The sequence below is a fragment of the Urocampus carinirostris genome, chromosome 16, assembly GCF_059441175.1.
Source record: "Urocampus carinirostris isolate Australia breed hairy pipefish chromosome 16, RoL_Ucar_1.0, whole genome shotgun sequence".
In the NCBI taxonomy this organism is placed as follows: Eukaryota; Metazoa; Chordata; class Actinopteri; order Syngnathiformes; family Syngnathidae; genus Urocampus; species Urocampus carinirostris.
In genome coordinates, this window is record NC_142364.1 from 23212480 (window position 1) to 23233074 (window position 20595).

At 38.6% G+C, this 20595-nt stretch overlaps 1 protein-coding gene across 4 annotated transcripts in view; it reads left to right on the forward strand.

The window, feature by feature from the left end:
- Positions 1 to 20595, forward strand: part of astn2 (astrotactin 2) — a 391785-nt gene that overhangs the window by 280716 nt on the left and 90474 nt on the right. For all 4 annotated transcript variants that reach the window (XM_088355421.1, XM_088355422.1, XM_088355423.1 and 1 more), the window contains 3 exons: positions 16986 to 17110; positions 19256 to 19360; positions 19537 to 19716. In XM_088355421.1, the coding sequence (XP_088211547.1) occupies positions 16986 to 17110; positions 19256 to 19360; positions 19537 to 19716 (410 nt within the window). The remainder of the gene's footprint in view (positions 1 to 16985; positions 17111 to 19255; positions 19361 to 19536; positions 19717 to 20595) is intronic.

A 20595-nucleotide genomic window follows, 5' to 3' on the forward strand; every position in this document is an offset into this window, starting at 1 on the left:
TGACTCCTTCATAACACCGAAAAACAACAGCAACCAGTTGATGAAGGGGCTGTATCTGAGTCAGATCAGGGCGAATCTCCTGTGATTGGTAAACATGGAAACCAGCACTATAAGTTTAATTTTAGGGGAGCAAGCCCCTACCTGAAAACAAACGGTATGGATGATTGCCGCCAGGGTGTACTTGCCCAAGACACACTACAGTAAGTGGTACCCCTATGACTTTGGCGGTTAAGGGATCCGTAAACCGTGCATGTGGTTACAATGTTACCACTGTGTTATTTTCAAGTTTCGATAATTAGAAGTAAGGTTAAAATAAGCACAGTAGACTACTAAAACATTGTTTTTAGAGACACTGATCATGTCAATGATTTCTCATGCCAGTAAGAATACACATTTTCCAGAAAATCACAATGACTCATCACTGCTTTCTGTAGTTGTGAGACCTGTTGCAACATCCTTTGCTGTCTGGTAATCCTGAAAGGGGGATGCCACATCTGCAGTCTGAAAGGGGGATGCCACATGTGCGGTCCCTTCTCAAGGCTTCTTCATTTTCCTCATGTTGAGGTTTTTGAGTTTTTCCTTGCCCTCATTTAGGTTACAACAGATCAGGGGATGGTGTAATAATAGTCTGTAAAAAAATAGTCTGTGCAATAACCTGTGAAGCCCTTTGAGACTCTTTGTGATTAAGGACTATACAAATAAAAATGACTTGACTTGACTTTTTCTCCCTCCCCATCTTTTTCTCTCTATCGTTATGTGGTATGCAATAATATGTGGTCTGTGCAGCCCTTTGAGACTCTTTGTTATTATGGGCTATACAAATAAAAATGATTTGATTTGATTTGACCTGTTGCGACTAAATATTGATCCATATATATGGCACATTGTGTTATAAGGTGCATGGTCGGATTAAAACAAAAATTGAAGGCTTTTAGGTGCCCTTTATAGTGCGGAAAATATGGTGATCACTAAGAAGCAGTAAAATGGGTCACTCACAACAGTAAAATTTGCTCTTGAGCTACAACAAATATTACATTTGAATGCAATCAAAACTGTGTAAACAAAGTAGTCGAGATATTTCCGAGGGTGTTTTTGCTTTTAAAATCCAAATATTCATTAAAACATGAGTACAAAACCGTTTTGTCTCTCTTTTGGGGTATCATGTTCCATATTTACGTGCAGTTTTACTCAGTACATAACTGACTTCTATACCCGTCTATGGAGTCGTGAACAGTTCAGATTTTGATTCTAGCAGCAATGTAGAACTTTTTATTCTTTCAGTTCTTTCGACTGGCTAGGATTTTGTTACAGAGTTTATGTTCTGTATGAGTGTTACAAACAAATCTAGGGGGTGCACAAGGGTACTCACAACCATCAATGCTTTGTCGCTAAGCCTATATTTTATTAAATCAAGTAATTTACGGTCCCATTCGTAGCAGGGATGGGTCACAAAACCTGTTTTAATGTATCTTTAATGACTTTGATGATTTAAGACTCTGAAAAATGGTATCGTTCTTTTCCCTTAAAGTATCTTTTATCTGTGAAATAATTCTCTAAAAATCATATTTTATAAAATGATTATATATTTACTTATTCAATATTTTATTCTTACATATCCAGTGTTTAAAGAGATCATTATACACAAATAAATATAGTAAAATATCATCAGTTGTCTGTTCCTCTGTGCCCTGCGACTGGCTTGCAACCAATTCAGGGTGTCCCCTGCCCACTGCCCGAAGATGGTTGAGATGGGCTCCAGCACCCCGCGACCCTACTGAGGATAAGCGGTGCAGATAATGGAGGGATGGATCATCAGTTTATTCCCTTTTAAACACCTTCCAAAAACGTGTTGACACTACCACTGCATACAATTAGCTCTATCAATGAATAATTAAGACTCAACACGAGGGACATTAAGCTACAATTATCCGCCATTACGTAATCTGCCGGGCCTGCCATTCAATGTCAAATGAGTGACGCGATCATATCGCAAAAGAAGCCCGGCGGCAGTAAGCGAATGCTAAACGCCGCCGACTTATATCGCGTTTCATGAAAAATGCATGAAAGGTAAATGTTGGAAAAGTAGGATGAAAGGACGGAGACAGATAGCAAACCGGAGGGTGAAGTGAAATTGCAAATACTGTTGGGCGAAGTTCACTGCCGTGCCGGGAGTACATTCATCAATGCTAAAACCATACAGGTTCTAATTCCTACTTTTTAGCCCAAGTCAAAACCCCCAAAAATAAATAAGAAACCTCTACTCCTCGCCGGGCTTTTTTCCTCATTAAAAGCTAGCAAGCAACTGAAGGCATTTATCAATGCCAGGCATTGTTAGCTGCCTCCTGTGAGGCAACTCCATCAAATGTTGACGCTTTGATGCTTTACGGCGAATATTCTCATTTGTCAGACGGTGGTCCGCTGCTTCTTCTACTGACAGCTCAGCAAGGTGATTTTTAGTCCAGAACGGGCTCAATCGCAGCTGTTTGGGTTTTTACAATACAGTAACCTCTCGCAAGTTCGTGCTTCAGTTATCGCTGGTTCACTCGTGGATTTGTATTTGTTTTTTATTGTCCTTAATATTCAAGTATCCCATTGTGTTCTGCAGCAAATGCCATCACTGGGGAAGGTTGAGTGTGTATGTTGCATGGGCTGGACTCCGTGTGCTTGCCTGGTGTATACTTTCAGTCAAAATCAAAGTTGGCTGTCGGGAGAACTGCTTTAAATTATATTTCTTTGGTTTATAATCTAATTTGGTGGTTACTTCATCGACCAACAGATGGTGCTCAAGATTCCCCACCAGATTAAGTCAAAATACAGTCTCATTGTGTTCTAAAGGAAGCAATCATCAAAACATATTGCATTGTAGCTCTAAATCATCGATTTTGCAGTCCATTGATATTTCAATCCGAAAGAAAACATATAGACACACAAATGAATTATGCACCATGGTTTGTTTCTAAACAAATAACTATTTATTTACATGGCAAGGAAAAGCAAATAAAAAAACAAAGACAATTGTTGACAAGAGAACTGTTTTGTACAATACTTCCCAGATTTTCACTTCCATTTAACACGATCACCCTGGGATTACTGTATTAGGGTTGCAACAACGAATCAATGATTTAGAGCATTAACAACGAATGTTATCATCTATTAGTTGTGTCGAGTGATTTGTGCGCCACTTAGCTCGTAAATTCAACACAAATAAGAGTGCATTCAATTATGGGTGACGTTGAGGGGATATGCTTGTAGTTACACTTTGATCAGGCAGAGGGCGACTCGAGACCACATTTACCTGTGCATCTTGATTCGGTGAGAAACTTGTAGTATCACTTTGGTTCAGCAGAGGGGGATACCGTTTTTATCGTACACGTGTACGGCATACATTTTTTTTTAAATTGTTGAGCTATTTTGACAAACACTTGGATTTTGTATTGTTTGAAATGATCAAATATTCTGTTGTTTCGTGCAATATTTATCTAAATCTTACTAAATAGGAGGGAAAAAACTTGTTTTTTTTCTAATTCAGATTCATCGATTAGTGGAAAAAAATAATCGAGTGATACATCGATTATTCAAATAATCTTTTATTGCAGCCATAGGATATACTAATCATTTTTGGGATTTTCTGAAATGTAAATAACGGTACATAAAATAAGAAAAATACATTAAAAATGAAGGGCAGCACGGCGGCGCAGTGGTTAGCGCATGTGCGGCACAGTTCTGAAGTCATGGGAACCTCCTGAGTGGGTTCAAATCCAGCTCCCGGCCTTACTGTGCGGAGTTTGTATGTTCTCCCCGTGCTTGCGTGGGTTTCCTCCGGGCACTCCGGTTTCCTCCCACATTCCAAAAACATGCATTTCAGGTGAATTGGCCGGTCCAAATTGTCCCTAGGTGTGACTGAGCGAGTGAGTTGTCTGTCCCCGTGTGCCCTGCGATTGTCTGGCAACCAGTCCAGGGTGTCCCCTGCCCACTGCCCGATGATTGCTGGGATGGGCTCCAGCATCCCCGCTACCCTACTGAGGATAAGCGGTGCAGCTGATGAGATGAGAATTAAAAATGAGTACAATTATTTGCTATAGGACAATATGTCATTTTAACTATTATTTCCACATGTTTATATTAATAGTCAATTTAAAATATAAAATAAAAGCTAGAATTTCAACAATACTGTATAATGGTGTTTTAAAGGCAGTGTGGCTTGATCTTTTTGTAATTTATATATATTTTTCGAAAGTGTGCACTAGTTCAGAAAAGGTTTAGAAGGTGTTCCATAGTGACAAACCCAACAGTGTTGTCAAGATTTCTTGCTTTAAAGTCAGAAAATGTCAGAAATAATTCAATTTTCAAACATTTTTAAACTGCATTAAAATCAAAACACCTAATACCATTGTTAGACCTCAAGATTCAACATTTAATACTCAATCCCAAAAATAATCCCAGAATGTTCACTTTAAATGGTAATTGATACGCAAAAATGATCTCATCATATGTTAACACTTAATTTCCCTTTTTTTTCAATATTTTGTTTGTATTGTATTTGTATTATTGTATTTTTGTATTTTGGTCATGAATAAAAAGTTCCTGAAATGACAAAAGAATTTGTCATGGCCGAAATCAGAAATAGTTTTCATTGTAAGATTTAGTTTTGATTGAATGATTGATTCAACCTGTGTATCGAGAATGCAATCGATTTAAAAACAATGTATTCATGCGCTAAAGTGTGTTAGGATTTGCAGCTTAGATGATGATATTGACTGAGAAATGTTAACAAAATTCCAAAGGAACCTATCAGAAAATAGTAAAAATACTAAAATGTCACAAAACTGATCCACTACCCACTCAAACTTAGAATTGACTGATCTCAATTGAGAGCTTTGCTTTATATAGTTGTCACTGGTCATAAACAAGTGACATTCGGGTGAGAAAAACATAGAAATGAACACATTTTCATTTATTTTTTCTCAGGCTTTACAACGTGTTAAAAAAAAAAAAAAATGGCCCAATTAACCAACCTTCCATGTACCCCTTACGTCTTTTCCTCTATCTGCATTAGGAAAGCACAATTTCTATGTTAATGCTCCCAGCCAATGGAGTTCATTTTCACACAATGATGAAAAAAAACAAAAACAAAAACAGGGAGCTGCATATTTACATTGTGTTACACTTGTATGAACAACTCGAAGGCGGGTTGTGATTTGTTTGTGCAGTCCTGTAATGTAGGAGAAAACAAACAGCAGCTACTAAACGTGATTTAAAATCCCTGTTGCAGTGCCTAGTGAACACAGTACCGCAGTACCTCCAGTACTTTTAATCATATTGACATATTTTAGGTTTTTAGAAGCTAAAAATCTGGAAATATTTTCCATGAATCAACTCTATGTGAGCCACAATCGTGAAGTTGAACCTATATTTTTCAACATTTTATATTATATTCACAATGGAAAAAAATAAAAAAATAGGTGTAGCAAAAACATTGGTCCCCTGATTTTTCAACTCAGCCAACTGACTCGAGATGTTCCCTGATGCCTTCTGTATGATCCATTGTTGAACTAAATGACTTATAATAAAAAACAGAGTGGACTTGTGTGTCATTCAGTCTCAGTTAGAATGCACATGCTCTGTGATGGGCTCATAGGTCTGTGAAAAGAGACACTAGCATTATGAAGACCAAAGAAGACATCAAGCAGGTCCAGGATAAAGATGTGTAAAAGTGTAAAGCAGAAATGGAACAAAAGTAGATTTCCCAACGTTTACACATCTCCTGAAGAACTGTGCAATGAAAATGCAGTGCACATAAATCCTAAAAACCTACTAAGACCTGTGTCCGGAGCAAGGAGAAAACATATCTTAGAAGCAAGCAAGAGCTTCATGATCACATTGGATGACCTGCAGCCATACCCAGCTGAGTTCCGACAATCTGTGGATAAGACAACTATTAGGCATTTGCGTTATATGGAAGAGTGGCAAGAAATAAAGCCCTTTTTGAAAGAATACCATAATAAGGTCCATTTGGTGTTTGCAAGAAGCCATATAGGAGACACAAATAACATGTCAAACAAGATGCTCTGGTCAGATACAAGCAAAATTTATTTTTTTGGGCTGAAGGTGTTGTGGATGAACTGTGAGCTAGTGGCCTTTGAGCTGACAATAACCTATCGTGTGAAGACATCTGGCGGAGGTCATGGGATAATGTTGTTGCAGGAAGTCACAAGTTGTTGACTGAGCATGCTGGGCCGGGAAAACATTACAAGATGTTTCCAGCACGAGTATAAAGCCCAACGTTTCTTAAACGAACTTTGAACATTGCTCAAACATTGAATGAACGTTGCTTGAACATTTCTGAATAAAAAGCGTTCCCCCATTGCCATATCTCCTTATCTGCGTATATTTTGGGGCGACGCCTAAATGGACAAAGCATTTCGTTTGCTGTAAGAGTATCACGGCATATCATCCAAAAAACACCATCCCCACTGTCATACATGGTGGTGGCAACATCATGCTCTGGGGTTGCTTTTCTTCAGCCAGGACTGGCAAGATCGTTCAATTTGATGAGAAGGTGGATTGAGCTAAATCCAGGATGAATGTGTCAAAATATTTGTCGGAGTCTGCAAAAGACCTGAGAATGGAATGCAGGTTCACCTTTTAACAGGACAACAACCCTGAACAAAAAGCATAATCTAATAATATAAAGGTGTTAAAATGGCCAAGCAAAGTCCAGATCTAAATAGTGTATAGCATTTATGGAAAGATCTGAAAAATGCTATGCATAAACGATCACCGTCAAAACTCAAGAAACTTGAACTGTTTTGTTAGGAAGAATGGGCAAATATTTATTTTTCAAGATATGCAAAACGTATAGATAAATACCCAAAAAGGCTTGTGATCGCAACAAAAGGAGGTTGTGCAAAGTATTAACTCAAAGGTGGCCAATATTTTTGCCAAGGCCTAATTTTAAATGTCTTATTTGTTAACACGATATAAATGTTTAATGATGAATGTGTTCCACGTGTTGTTGATTCTTATATAATATTTAGATCATTTTATCCAAACGTTTGAAGCCTGACACTAATTTTGCAAGGTGTTGTGAATGAAAAATCCAAATAAATGCTGATTAATAGTGAAATAATCAACGGTTTATCATATTTTCCAATTTGTGTGGGGGTAAAAACCAGAATTTGCACAAACTCCATAGAAAAACTGTAAACATATCCCACTGAACCCTCCGCTCAACTTTTGCTGCTGTTTTGTGTTATGCGCTGCTGTTTTCCTTTGACAACTGGTCTAATTATCCCGTTCCATTGTGCAATCCGACCGGCAAGGCAGCTGCAGAAATCATCCAGTTCTATGGTTGCTATTTTGTGTTTTTTTTTACCCGTTGCCGCATGTGCGAAGATTACGGGAAGGATGACGACTTTCTTTATGGCGAGACGTGCAAAAACACAATTATGATAATCTCGCAGCAGTTGCCGCGACAAGCGCTTATCTTTTAAAAACCATCACATCCTTGGAAGAACGAAGGGTGGGGGATTGTTTTCACGTCGCCGGGAAGATGGAGCAAGATATGAAGCATCGGGAGGCTCTGTTTGCTTTAGGCTGCTTTTACACTGCTGGCTTTTATACCCACTTAGGAATAAGTGACGTTATCAGATTTGTTTTAATATTATTATACTCATGTGACCCGTATCTGATTGTGATGGGCATGACAGCTCCTTTGAAGAACTGAAATAGTAGAGTCAGTGCTTGAAACAAGAGGTTCGCATGATGTTTTTAAATGAATCATTTGATCAGTTCTGTTGAAATGAAATGAAATGATCTGCATTTATATAGCGCTTTTCAAGTCAATGACCTCCCAAAGCGCTTTACATTGTGCTTCACATTTCCCAATAGCGGCCATGATCTGTGCAGCCATGTAAGGCTGCTAACCTGCTTCTTGGGGGTATTGGGGGTTCAGTGTCTTACCCAAGGACACTTCGGCATGTAACACGGACAAGCCGGGATTCGAACTGGGATCCCTTAATCCTAAAACGATCGCTCTACCTCCTGAGCTACTGCCGCCCCCAATGTTCAATGACAGAGGCCCATTTTACTGAGGAAGTTCAACCAGCGCTGAAGTTAACTCTGACTTTTTCAGTTGTGCTACCCTGATATAGAAAACCAGGAGTGCAAATTTGACTGCACGCAAAATAAAGTGAGGAATCGTACCCTCCTCACTGGCTCGCTAAAAAAAAGGTTGCATGAATGGAGACCTGAGTCCACGAGTCACCATGGCAATGGGAGTAGAAAATGTATACTGTATGAAGACAGAAAGACATATGAAGACCAGAAAGACAGTGGTAGAGAAAAAATGAAGAGAGAGCTATAAAGAGAACAAGAAAGGGAGGGGGAGAAATAGATGAAGAGAGAGGGAGAGAGAGAAATAAAGAAAGTTAGATAAAGAGAGGAAAGAAAGACGGAGAAAAAAGGAAAGCAAGGAGGAGATTAGGAGAGAAAGAGAAACAGAAAGATATAAAAGCAAAAGAGAGAGGGAGAGACTGAGAGAGAGAGAGAGAGAGAGAGAGAGAGAGAGTGAGAGAGAGAGAGTGAGAGAGAGAGAGAGAGAGAGAGAGAGAGAGAGAGAGAGAGAGAGAGAGAGAGAGAAGGAGAAACTGAGAGAGAGAGAGAAACTGAGAGAGACTGGGAGAGAGATGGATATATATATATATACATATATATATATATATATATATATATATATATATATATATATATATATATATATATATATATATATATATATATATATATATATATATATATATATATATATATATATATGTATACATATATATATATATATATATATATATATATATATATATATATATATATATAGATTAGGAGAGAAAGAGAAACAGAAAGATATAAAAGCAAAAGAGAGAGGGAGAGACTGAGAGAGAGAGAGAGAGAGAGAGAGAGAGAGAGAGAGAGAGAGAGAGAGAGAGAGAGAGAGAAACTGAGAGAGACTGGGAGAGAGATGGATATATATATATATATATATATATATATATATATATATATATATATATATATAGAGAGAGAGAGAGAGAGAGAGAGAGAGAGAGAGAGAGAGAGGGAAAGAGAAAGAGAGGGAGAGAGAGAGAAAGAGAGAGAGAAAGAGAGAGAGAGACAGAAAGAGAGAGATATGGATATAGAGATAGAGAGAGGTAGAGAGAGATAGAGAGAGATATGGATATAGAGATAGAGATAGAGAGAGGTAGAGAGAAAGTGAGAGAGACGGATATAGAGATAGAGAGAGTATGAGAGGGAGAGGGAGAGAGGGACGGATAGAAAAGGAGAGAGAGAGTAATAGACAGATAGGGAGAAAGTGACAGATAGGGAAATACAGAGAGAGAGAGTGGGAAAAGGAGAGCAAAAGAAAGAAGGGATGTGAAGAGGAAAAAAAAAGAAAGAAAAAAAAAAAGAATGAGATGGAGAGTACGTAAGAGAGAAAAAAAGAAGAGCCAAAATGAGAGAAGAAAGAAAGTAAGATTAGAAGAGAGAGCAAGAGAGAGAGAAAAATAAGAAAGGTACAAAGGAAGAAAGAAATGAACCAGTTGTCCAGTTGTTCACAAACAATGGGGTAAAAAGATGTTCAAGTTTGGCATTGAATGTCTTAACTGTTTTGTACCTGAACCAACTCACCTTGCATTATAAACACAACATTGTCCTCTAGTAGCCTACAAAAGCATTTGGTCTGCAATTATTTACATTTATTAAAAAAAAAAAAAATCTTTTGATGTCAATGACCTCGAGACTCGCTTCTTTTTTGATATACAGTACACGGAAAAATATTGCGGGCAACATTACATCATCCACCGGCCAGGGGTGGATGGTGAAATCACGGGTATGCTGGCGGCAATCCTTCAATCTACGATGAAATTGGTGAAAGTAAGAAAAGGACTGTTTCAAATACAGTCCAAATGACAACCCAAACCCCCAAAAATATGAAAAAAGAAGAGTTTATCTGAGCGTGTCTAAGAATTTCACACACTTGAAAGCAAAACAAAAGGAGCTGCAATTGCGATTTCAGTCAGAAGATGGGGTCAGCCACTACAATATTTTGAAGTTATGGACACCACCTTTAATCATAATTAATAAAATAATATAGATACATTGTAGATTTATTTCATGAGGAATACAATTATAATTGAATACTTTCTTCGTAGCAGGAATACATTTTTTTTCTTGGCTGGGATCTCTTGTCATAATATTTCCACTTCAAAAGCATAATCTCTTCTTATTGTCAAGAACTCCAAAAACAATGGCCTTTTTTCCCCCTCATTCATTTATGTGTCACTTTTATATACTGGTATATATCCACTAACTGTTTTCTTTTGCTTGCAATCGTGTTTGTGTTATGTGAACACATTAAAAAGTTTGATGCATGAAAGTTCTTCGTAATCAAAGAATAAGTATGTTACATGCTGCAGCTTTAAATAAAGCACAAAAAAATGAAGCTGCTGATCCGATTTGGGTTCAAGGCGCAGGAATCAAATTTTCATGCGGAGAAACACTGAACTCTAGTGGAATTTGGTGTCTTTGCAGCTTGTGTTTGATAAACACTTCTCACTGTAACTGACAATACTGCACATTTTTCACGCAATTTGAGCTTTTTGAGTCATTTTAAATTTCGTTATTTATGGAAACTGCATGAATTTATGTTTTTAAATGTATATGCCTCAATGCAGAATAAAATAAAACGTTTTTGCTTAAAAAAATGAAAATAATAGTGGAGAAAAGTATTATTAATAAACTTAGTATAATTATTTTTCCTTGATAAACATCTCTTACTGGCATTGACAATAATGCATTGTTTTCAAGTTTTTTCAACGCAAGCTTTTTGAGAGAGAGAGAGAGAGAGAGAGAGAGAGAGAGAGAGAGAGAGAGTCGTTTTAATTTTGTTATGTAATGAGATTGCATACATTTAGAATTTTAAATGGAAAATCCTGAATGCAAAAGGATATACAAATTTGAAGATAAACATTTTTTGGGGACATTCTCTATTACTGTAATTAAAACCATTATTATAATTTTTAATATTGTGACTACTTCTATGTACACTTTACAATTATAATTTTAAACATAAATGATTGCGAAGTAAAAATACACATGTTTGCAAAGTTAGCATTATTATTATAGTTAATGTTGCAGTTATTGACAATGTTTGTACTCTTATGATTAATTGATCATTTCATTCAATGTAAATTCCCGAATGCAAATGAAAATACAACTTTTTAGCTTAAACTTGTGAAAATAATAGTGGAAACAATGTTTAGTATTAATTGTATTATCATTGTTGTTGTTTTTTATTGCTAATATTAAAACAAGGTTAAAACATACAATTATAGTTTGAATTCTAAATTCAAACAAAATAGAAACAAACATTTAAACAATTATTATGATTATTAATTTATGTTTTTATTAATGCTGTTGTCACTAATCCGATTAATATTTTTAATTTCATAATTACTAATATATCCTTTATTGTTTTTAAGAAAATGTTCACTAAATACAGAGAACTAGTTTGTTATTATTATTAATATTATCAATGATTTTATAATTACTATTTTATTATTATCAACATGTTTATGCTTTATATTAATGATTACTTCTAATGGTGTGTTTATTAATCAGAGGATTAGTTTGTCTGAATCATTATGCCCAAAAAGTAATTTGATTATTTTTCATTCATTACAAACAAGTACATTTAAAAAATCATACATATTAACAGGGCGTTCCATTATTATCTTATTTATTTATTCTCATTCACTTTTTAAATGCGCTCCTTTTTTTCAATGAGTTAATTATTAACAAAGGAGTCTTTATTTGTTGATATGGTTGGTTGGTTGGTTAGATCCCTTAACCAATGGGGCCTTAGGGGCACCATTTCATGTGACGTGTCTTCGGCAAGTACAGCCTGGTGGCACCTATCCGTCTCCAGGCCATCATATGGTTATATACAGTCGTATGCAAAACTTTCGGCACCCCTGATCATTTTCAAGATTTTCCTTTATAAATCATCGGTTGTTCGGATGAGCAATTTCAGTTAAATGTATCAAAGAGCAGACAAACACAGTGATATCTGAGAAGTGAAATGAAGTTCAAAGGATTTACAGAAAAGGTGAAATAATTGCTTGAATAAAAGTAGACAGGTGCAGAAATTTGGGCACCCCAACAGAAAGATGACATCAATATTTAGTAGTCTTTTGCAGAAATAACAGCCTCTAAATGGTTCCTATAGCTTCCAATGAGGGTTTGGGTCCTGGTTGAAGGTATTTTTGACCATTCTTCTTTACAAAACATCTCCACTTCAGTCAGGTTTGATAGTTTCCGAGCATGGACAGCCCGCTGTAAATCACACCAGAGATTTTGAATAATATTTAGGTCTGGGGACCGAGATAGCCATTCCAGAACTTTGTACTTGTTTCTCTGCATGAATGATTTTAACAAGATTGCCAGTACCTGCACTGGCCACACAGCCCCACAGCATGATGGAACCACCACCAAATTCTACTGAGGGAAGCAAGTTTTTGTCTTGGAATGCTGTGTTCTTTTTCTGCCATGCATACCGCCCCTTGTTATGTCCAAATGACTCAATTTTAGTTTCATCAGTCCACAGCACATTTTTCCAAAATGAAGCTGGCTTGTCCAAATAAATGTGCTTTAGCATACCGCAAGCGACTCTGTTTGTGGCATGTGCGCAGAAAAGGCTTCTGCCTCATTACTCTCCCATACAGCAGCTCCTTGTGAAAAGTGCGCATGAATAGTTGAACGATGCGCAGTGACACCATCTGCAGCAAGATCAGGTTGTAGGTCTTTGGAGCTGGTCTGTGGGTTGAGTTTGACCGTTCTCACCATCCTCTGCTTCTGCTTATCTGAGATTTTTCTTGTAATGCCACTTCGAGCCTTAACTAGAACTGTGCCTGTGGCCTTCCATTTCCCCACTATGTTCCTCACAGTGGAAATTGAGGTCTGAAATCTCTGAGCTAGCTTTTTGTATCCGTCCCCTAAACCATGATGTTGAACAATCTTTGTTTTCAGGTCATTTGACAGTTGTTCTGAGGCTCCCATGTTGCGACTCTTCAGAGAAGATGCAAAGAGAACAACTTGAAATTCGCCGCCTTAAATACCCTTTCTCGTGATTGGCTTCCATGTGTATGTAGCTCAAGGGTCAATGTGTTAACCAAACACATTTTTTGTTCAATAATTATTGCTCAAGGTATTCAAATCAATAAAACAGAAGAAGAATAGAAGAATATAGAATAGACACAAACAACACAACAGGGAAAAAACAACAAGGGTGCCCAAATGTATACACCTACCTACTTTTGTTTAGGTAATTATTGCAGACTTTCTGTAAATCTTATGAACTTAATTTCAATTAATGTTAGATGTGTTAGATATCACTGTGTTTGTCTGCTATATGATATATTTCACTGAAATTGCTGATCCAAACAACCAATGATTTATAAAGGAAAATCTCGAAAATATCAGGGGTGCCCAAACATGGAGTCGTCTTTGAGTGTCCTTTAGTGGTTAATAACTTAATCATTTGTTGTTAAAACAATTTTTAGTGGTGAAACTATATTTATTGTTAATTTACACTCTATAAAATACATTATTTCATTTTAAACGTATTTTTCATACAACTCAAATTATTAGTGTGCCTCATTGTCCAGTGTGCCTATTACTGTATATGAAAAATACATCAGAAAGTACACCTTATGATGCCGTAAATACGGTATATTGTTTTTTAATACGCATTACATATTTTATTATTGATTTTAAACTTATTACTAGTATTTTCAATAAGGGTGAATCTTACATGACGTAACATAATTTCGCTAGCAGCAGATACACAGTACAGCAAGTTCTTTGTGCTGGCCCGTGCCGAGAATTTGTATTCTGTGCCGGGCTACATCGGGGAGGATTAGGAAGTCTCAGAATGCGCTCCCCGCGCGTGGATCTTGGGTGGCTTACCGCATCGGTATTGCATTGTCGAGCACAAATGTTTAAAACCTGGTGACGCGACCCTTATTGGATGGCCCAGTGGTGCAGAGATCAGTAAATGTGGTGGACAATAATAATTCATGGATGCAGCGTGACGCGGCTGGACACATGTACCGTACTAGTTTCATATCTGGCGTCCTCAGTGCATCACGGAATGAAAAATATTCTGTGTTCCATTCTCCACAATTGATATTGCTGCGGATACTTTTGTCTGGTCAGGCGGCTCTTTTTTGCTGTTCTGTTCATCAAAAAATTGACTTCACTTGTGCAGCTGCAATCCACTATTCCTGGCAATGGAACTTTGCCACCATTCTGGCTAACCATTTCTTCAGCCTTAAATGAACAGCACCAATGATCCATTATCCTGGTCGACTATTGCTGCGAGCAGAAACAACTTTTGTCGGGAGTCCTGTCCCGTTCCGAGCCGCCGAAAATAAAATACTCAGGTACGAAAGTTATCCGTTATCTCCCATAGACTATTGCCAAGAACTTGGGCCGGGAGAGAACATATTTTATTCAGTTCGGACGGCTGAAGCATGCCATTGGGTCCGCCTAAAATGAACTGCCCTGTTTTGGCCACGATTCGATTTCCAGTTATATAAACAGAGAGAACTTTTTTGTGACCAGCTCTTTTTTCTATTATTTCCCCCCAAAAGTGAACAGTATCTGTTTGGCTGCAATTCATTATCCCCGGTTGACTGTTGCTGTGAGCGGGGGCCGTCAGAAAATGAAATGTACTGTGTTGACCGCGATCCATTCCTTCAGTTCTCTTTTGCTAAGAGCATAGGTTGAATGAGCAAATTTGTGTAATGTATGGCAGCTCGTTTTTTTTTCCATTATTTTAGCCTTAAATAAACAACACCCGTGCAATTGCAATCCCTTATCTTAGTCAACTATTACTGAGATGGGGGCCGTCAGAAGTTACTCTTGTTGGGCGGCGTGCAGTTGTGGCTCACCTAAAACGAAATGCGTTTGAACCATGTCATTGCAACCCACTTAAAATGAAATGCATTGTTGTAGCCATGATCCATTGTCCCCAATCGACAATCGCTGAGAGCGAGGGCTGAGAGAGTAAATTTGAGCCATGTAGGGCAGCTCTTTTTTTTCCCTTTTTTGAGCTTAAATCGAACACCACCTTTGCGGCCTCAATCCGTTATTCTCCCGTGACTATTACTGTGAGCAGGGGCCAGCAGAGCAACTTTTTCCCAGTTTGGGCTGCTGAAGCGTGCCAATATGACCCGCCTGAAATAAATTGCACTGTTTTGCCCACATTCCGTTTTCCCCTGTCTATTAATGCTGAGAGCGATTAATGATAGTGCCAACATGAGTCATCCACTGATTTTATTTTTTCTTATCTAAAAGAAAAGCAACATACGGGTGCAATCCATTATCCCAAATCGACTATTGCTTAGAGCAAGGACTATAATAGCAAATTTGTAATGTCGCAGGTCTTTTTTTCTGTTCTTTCCACATAAAATAAACAGCACCTGTGCAGCCTTGGTCCATTATCGCCAGTTGACTATTCCTGCTAACAGGGGATCGTAGAGCGCATGTTAAAAATAGAGGGGGGATACTTCACAGATTTTTTCATATTGCGGAGGTTTCTGGTCCCCATTAACCGCAATAAACGAGAGATTACAGTACACATATTTGTTATTATCAAACAGTGTTTCAAATGTGAGCATTAAGCTCCTCCAATCTCCTCAAAGCACTTTTTTCCTCCCCTCTTTGCCTGCCCTTGAATCTATCATATCTAACCCCAACCCCTTTGGAGTCCTCACGACACTCGTTCATAGCTCCCGTGCTCACCTCCGTGAAAGTGGATTATTATGGGGAATCGTTGGCTGTCGCCAGACATCTCGCAATGCCGCGAAAAACTCATTTTTTTTTGGGTCCAGGAAATTAAACCGAGCTGGCTTCATTTAGGCTGTTAAAAGTCTGAAGCAGTTTATCTATTGGACACATGTGGAGCGTGTAACACATATATATTCTGGTTTTTTTTTTCCTGAAACGCCATTTTTTATATTTTAGAGGAACCCTTCACCCATACGATATCCCTCCTTTTGTTATTGGGAGCAATCTGCAGAGTCCATTTTCATCTGCAATTTTCAGGTCTGCCCCCGCCCTTTTTGACATTTTGTGAACAACCTCCAACTGAACATCACAAAAACAAAGAAGATAATCCTGGACTTCAAGAATGGTTTAGCAGATATAGCCCCACCTCACATCAATAGGGACAGTGTGGAAAGGGTCCACTCTTTCTGATTACTGGGCGCGCTGACCTCCAAAGACCTCTCCTGGTAGGCTAAGACCACGGCCGCGATAAAAAAAGGCCCAGCAGTGCCTCCACTTCCTGAGAGTCCTCAGGAGGAACAACCTGATGAAGAAGCGCAGCATAGAGAGCATCCTAACTAACTGTATCCCAGCGTGGTATGCAGGGTGCTCCGCAGCAGACAGGAAAGCCCTACAGAGGATCATAAAAGATCACCGGTTGCCCGTAGGATAATGCCAGCTCTCGCTACCTCAGCAGAGCTAAACACATGCTGAAGGACTCCTTGCACCCCAGAAACTACTTTTTCGAACTGTTGCATCAGGCTGACGGTTCACATCCCACAAGGCCCAAAAGACAGGCTGAAAGATAGCTTCTTCCCAGAGCTATCGACACGTCAAACCACAAGCTCACATAGGACACGTGGAAAACAGTTTTAAGTGAAATATCCCGGTTGTGTTCAGTGTTCATTTTAGAATAGTTATATATTTTCTACTCATTATATTTTACATTTATATATTTTTGCCAACTGACTTAGTTTGTTTGTTTTAACACCACTATAACAAAGTTGATTCTGATTCTGATTGTCGGCGCCAAAGCTCTACTTTTGCTTTAATATTCATGGCAGGTTTGATGTGGGCTAACCTCATTTCTCCCCCTACAGAGATAACAACTTTGTAAAGGACTTCCCTCAGCTCGCTGATGGCTTAATGGTTCTCCCACTGCCGGTGGAGGAGCAATGCAGAGGCGTGTTGTCAGAACCGCTGCCCAACTTGGACCTCCTCACGGGTGACTTTTTTTTTTTTTAAATACTGCCAACATCCAATAAACAATCTTTTGGGGGCAAAAAAGGCAATTACTGTATTTATTCTTGTGTAACACACATTTTTTTGCCAAAACAATTACTCGGGTGCAAGATTTTACGGTAGTATACTGTATTTTTAAAATGATTGATCAGTTTTAAAATATTACTGACCACAATCGCAAAACATTGGTTGCAATGGGAATAGAACCCGGGTCACGGCGGTGAGAGCACTGAGTCCTAACCACTACCATCAGTGATATATATGTCATACAAAAAGAAATTCCATTTAGTATTTTTATCATAATATTTTCATCAACGGTGCCAGGGATTAATGTTACAGAATTGAGAAAAAAGAAAGTCATCCTGAAAGATATAAACAAAAGCAATGAAGCACGACAAGGAAAACAACTCTTTGGTGGATCTGATGATGAATTTAATGTTAATGATATTGTGTTCATAGTTTTTGTGGTCGCCCTTTTAAACCCACCAAGTAAACCGACTTGTAAGATGATTTCTAATATAGTCGTTAGGCTATAACTTTTCGATGGACAGCGTTTTGCAACAATTGCAAGCTTTTTTCACGGTCCGTAGCCCTTGACAGCCTGCGAGGGCCTGTATTTAAAAAAAATGACATTACCTACTTCGGCTTAAAAAATATTTTGCCAGTAATGACCAAAATGTTGAGAGGCACATTGGTTAGCAAATGAAATACCCAACATAAATGTATGCATATTTACGATGTGTATTCAAATTAGAGCCGAAAATAAACGTGCGTGATGCGACGTGAGATCTATTTTTATGCACGATTATCACGCGTGAGTGATAGACTTTTGGAAAGAGAAGAAAATTAACAACTCTTTCACAATGTTTACAAATTGACCAAAGTAAAATACACGGTTGCCGAGGTTTTAGAGCTGTACACTGGTCATCTCCAAAAGGACACTTTCTAAAACACTTTGACATACCTTTGTGAACAAATTGGAACTGGGACCATGCTATTGTCCCAGCTCTTTTTCAGCCAAGATGCCCATGCTCCACTCTTCTGCAGGTATGTTATTGCAAGAAGCTATTTCTATGAGTTCCAACTTAATTTACTCAATTTTACTAGAAGTTGCAGTCATTATTTCAGTTTGGGACAAAACTTCAGTGTGTTAGCTTTCAAAAGAGACCAACACCCTCCATATTATCCAAATGGTTCAAGAACAGGGGCAGCACAGTGGCGCAGTAATTAACGCGTGTGCGACACAGTTCTGAGGTCATGAAATCGAACCTTCCTGTGTGGAGTTTGCATGTTCTCCCCGTGCTTGGGTTTCCTTTGGGCACTCCAGTTGCCTCCCACATTCCAAAAACATGCACGTTAATTGGCCAGTCCAAATTGCTCTTAGGTGTGATTGAGCGAGTGAGTTGTCTGTCTCTGTGTGCCCTGGGAATGGCTGGCAACCAATTCAGGGTGTCCTCTGCCCACTGCCTGAAGGTAGCTGGGATGGGCTCCAGCACCCCCGCAACCCTACTGAGGATAAGCAGTGCAGATAATGGATGGATGGGTTAAAGAACAGCTTCAGTTTACTTTGGCTACGCCTTGAATTTGGGATTTTAGGCACATTTTACACGATTGTTCGGGGGTTAATTGATTTACAGGAATCGCACGTAAATATTAAAAAAAAAATCATATTTTTAAAATAAATATCATTATTGAATATTAGCCTCTTTTTAAGAAAAGTATTTTGGTTCCAAAAGGTCATTTTAATATTTTAAACGTTGGTACTCTGGTATAGAGAGACTATCAGTATCTCTCCCCAAGGTATCTGTACTCTCAACAATGGAGATTGTCTGCCCTCTAGGGACCGTTTAACAGTCGGAAATTTGAGGAATAACTACCAATAATTAAATGCAATCATAAGAAAATATAATTTGGGGATTTGAAGGTATTTCTTAAAACGTTTTGGATGGCTTTTAATGCAATATCTTTTTTCAAGGCCAGCTGGAAAAAGAAAAAAATACTACTCTTTGGAACAGTATATCCGCTAATATTGTACATGGGTTATGTTTTTGCCAAATTTGGAAACAGAAAAATGTAATTAACTCAATTGTAATGCAATTTAAATATGTTTATTGTTGGTCTCTTTCAGGCGACGCCACTTTTAACGAGGCTGCCGGATATCCCGTGGTCCAACAGTGGCGAGTCCGCAGCAATATGTACAAAGTCAAGCTCAGCTCCATCACTCTGGCATCAGGTCAGCTTGAAATCTTACATGGAGTGCCACAGGGTTGTATTTTGGGACCCATCCCAATTTAGTTTTTTTTTTAATCTATTGCTATACGTGGGCTCTATATCATATGTATGTTCCACTGACCCATATTGGCGGTCAAATATGTGTATAAATGTATTTGTTCTTGACCGTTTCTGTAGGTTTCGCCAAGATTTTAAAGACCCTGTCTGGCGAAAGCACGCGCGAGGAATTGATAGCATTCCTTGAGCAATACGGCAGCCATTACGTGTCCGAGGCGCTATACGGCTCCGAGCTCAGCTGCAGTATCTTCTTCCCCAGCAAGAAGGCCCAGCAGCAGCTCTGGCTCCAGTACCAGAAAGGTGAGTACATTAAAAAGTGGGTGTATTTTCTTCATTTATTTGGGAGGGGGATTATTTTCCTTCAAAAGACAGTATGTAATTACTCACACATGAAAAGAGTCACTTGGTTTACAACGGGTGTACAAACCATGTAAAAATTGTTGGCTCCCAGCACATACTTGATATGAAAAATTCCCTGGAAAAAACGCTTTTTGGGGGGGTTGCCAATGCGGTGCCCGTGGGCACCACGTAACCCACTTAAAACAGCTGTTTAGCCCAGGTTCTGACAATAGCTCACCAGTAATGGATCATTGCAATTTTAGTGTACATTACATTTTATAACTGATATGTTTTAGTGGTGGGCAGCAAGGCTGCGCAGTGGTTAGCGCTTGTGCGGCACAGTTCATGTCATGGGAACCTGTCGTGGGTTCAAATCCAGCTCCAGACTTCCTGTGTGGAGTTTGTATGTTCTCCCCGTGCTTGCGTGGGTTTCCTCCGGGCACTCCGGTTTCCTCCCACATTCCAAAGACATGCATTTCAGGTGAATTGGCCGGTCCAAATTGTCCCTAGGTGTGAATGAGCGAATGAGTTGTCTGTCCCTGTGTGCCCTGCTATTGGCCGGCAACCAGTTCAGGGTGTCCCCTGCCCACTGCCCGGAGATGGCTGGGATGGGCTCCAGCCCCCCCGCGACCCTAATGAGGATAAGCGGTACGGTTAATGAGATGAGATGTTTTAGTGGTTGACTTAACATATAATAAAAGCTTGTAATAAAGTACCAACATAGTAGAAACACAAGTTATTTCATAAATGTTTTTGCAAATGGTTGCCCATTCCATTAGTAACAAAATGTGTCACTCAGTTCCAAAGGGGTTGGTAACATCAGCTGTACATCTTTGATTA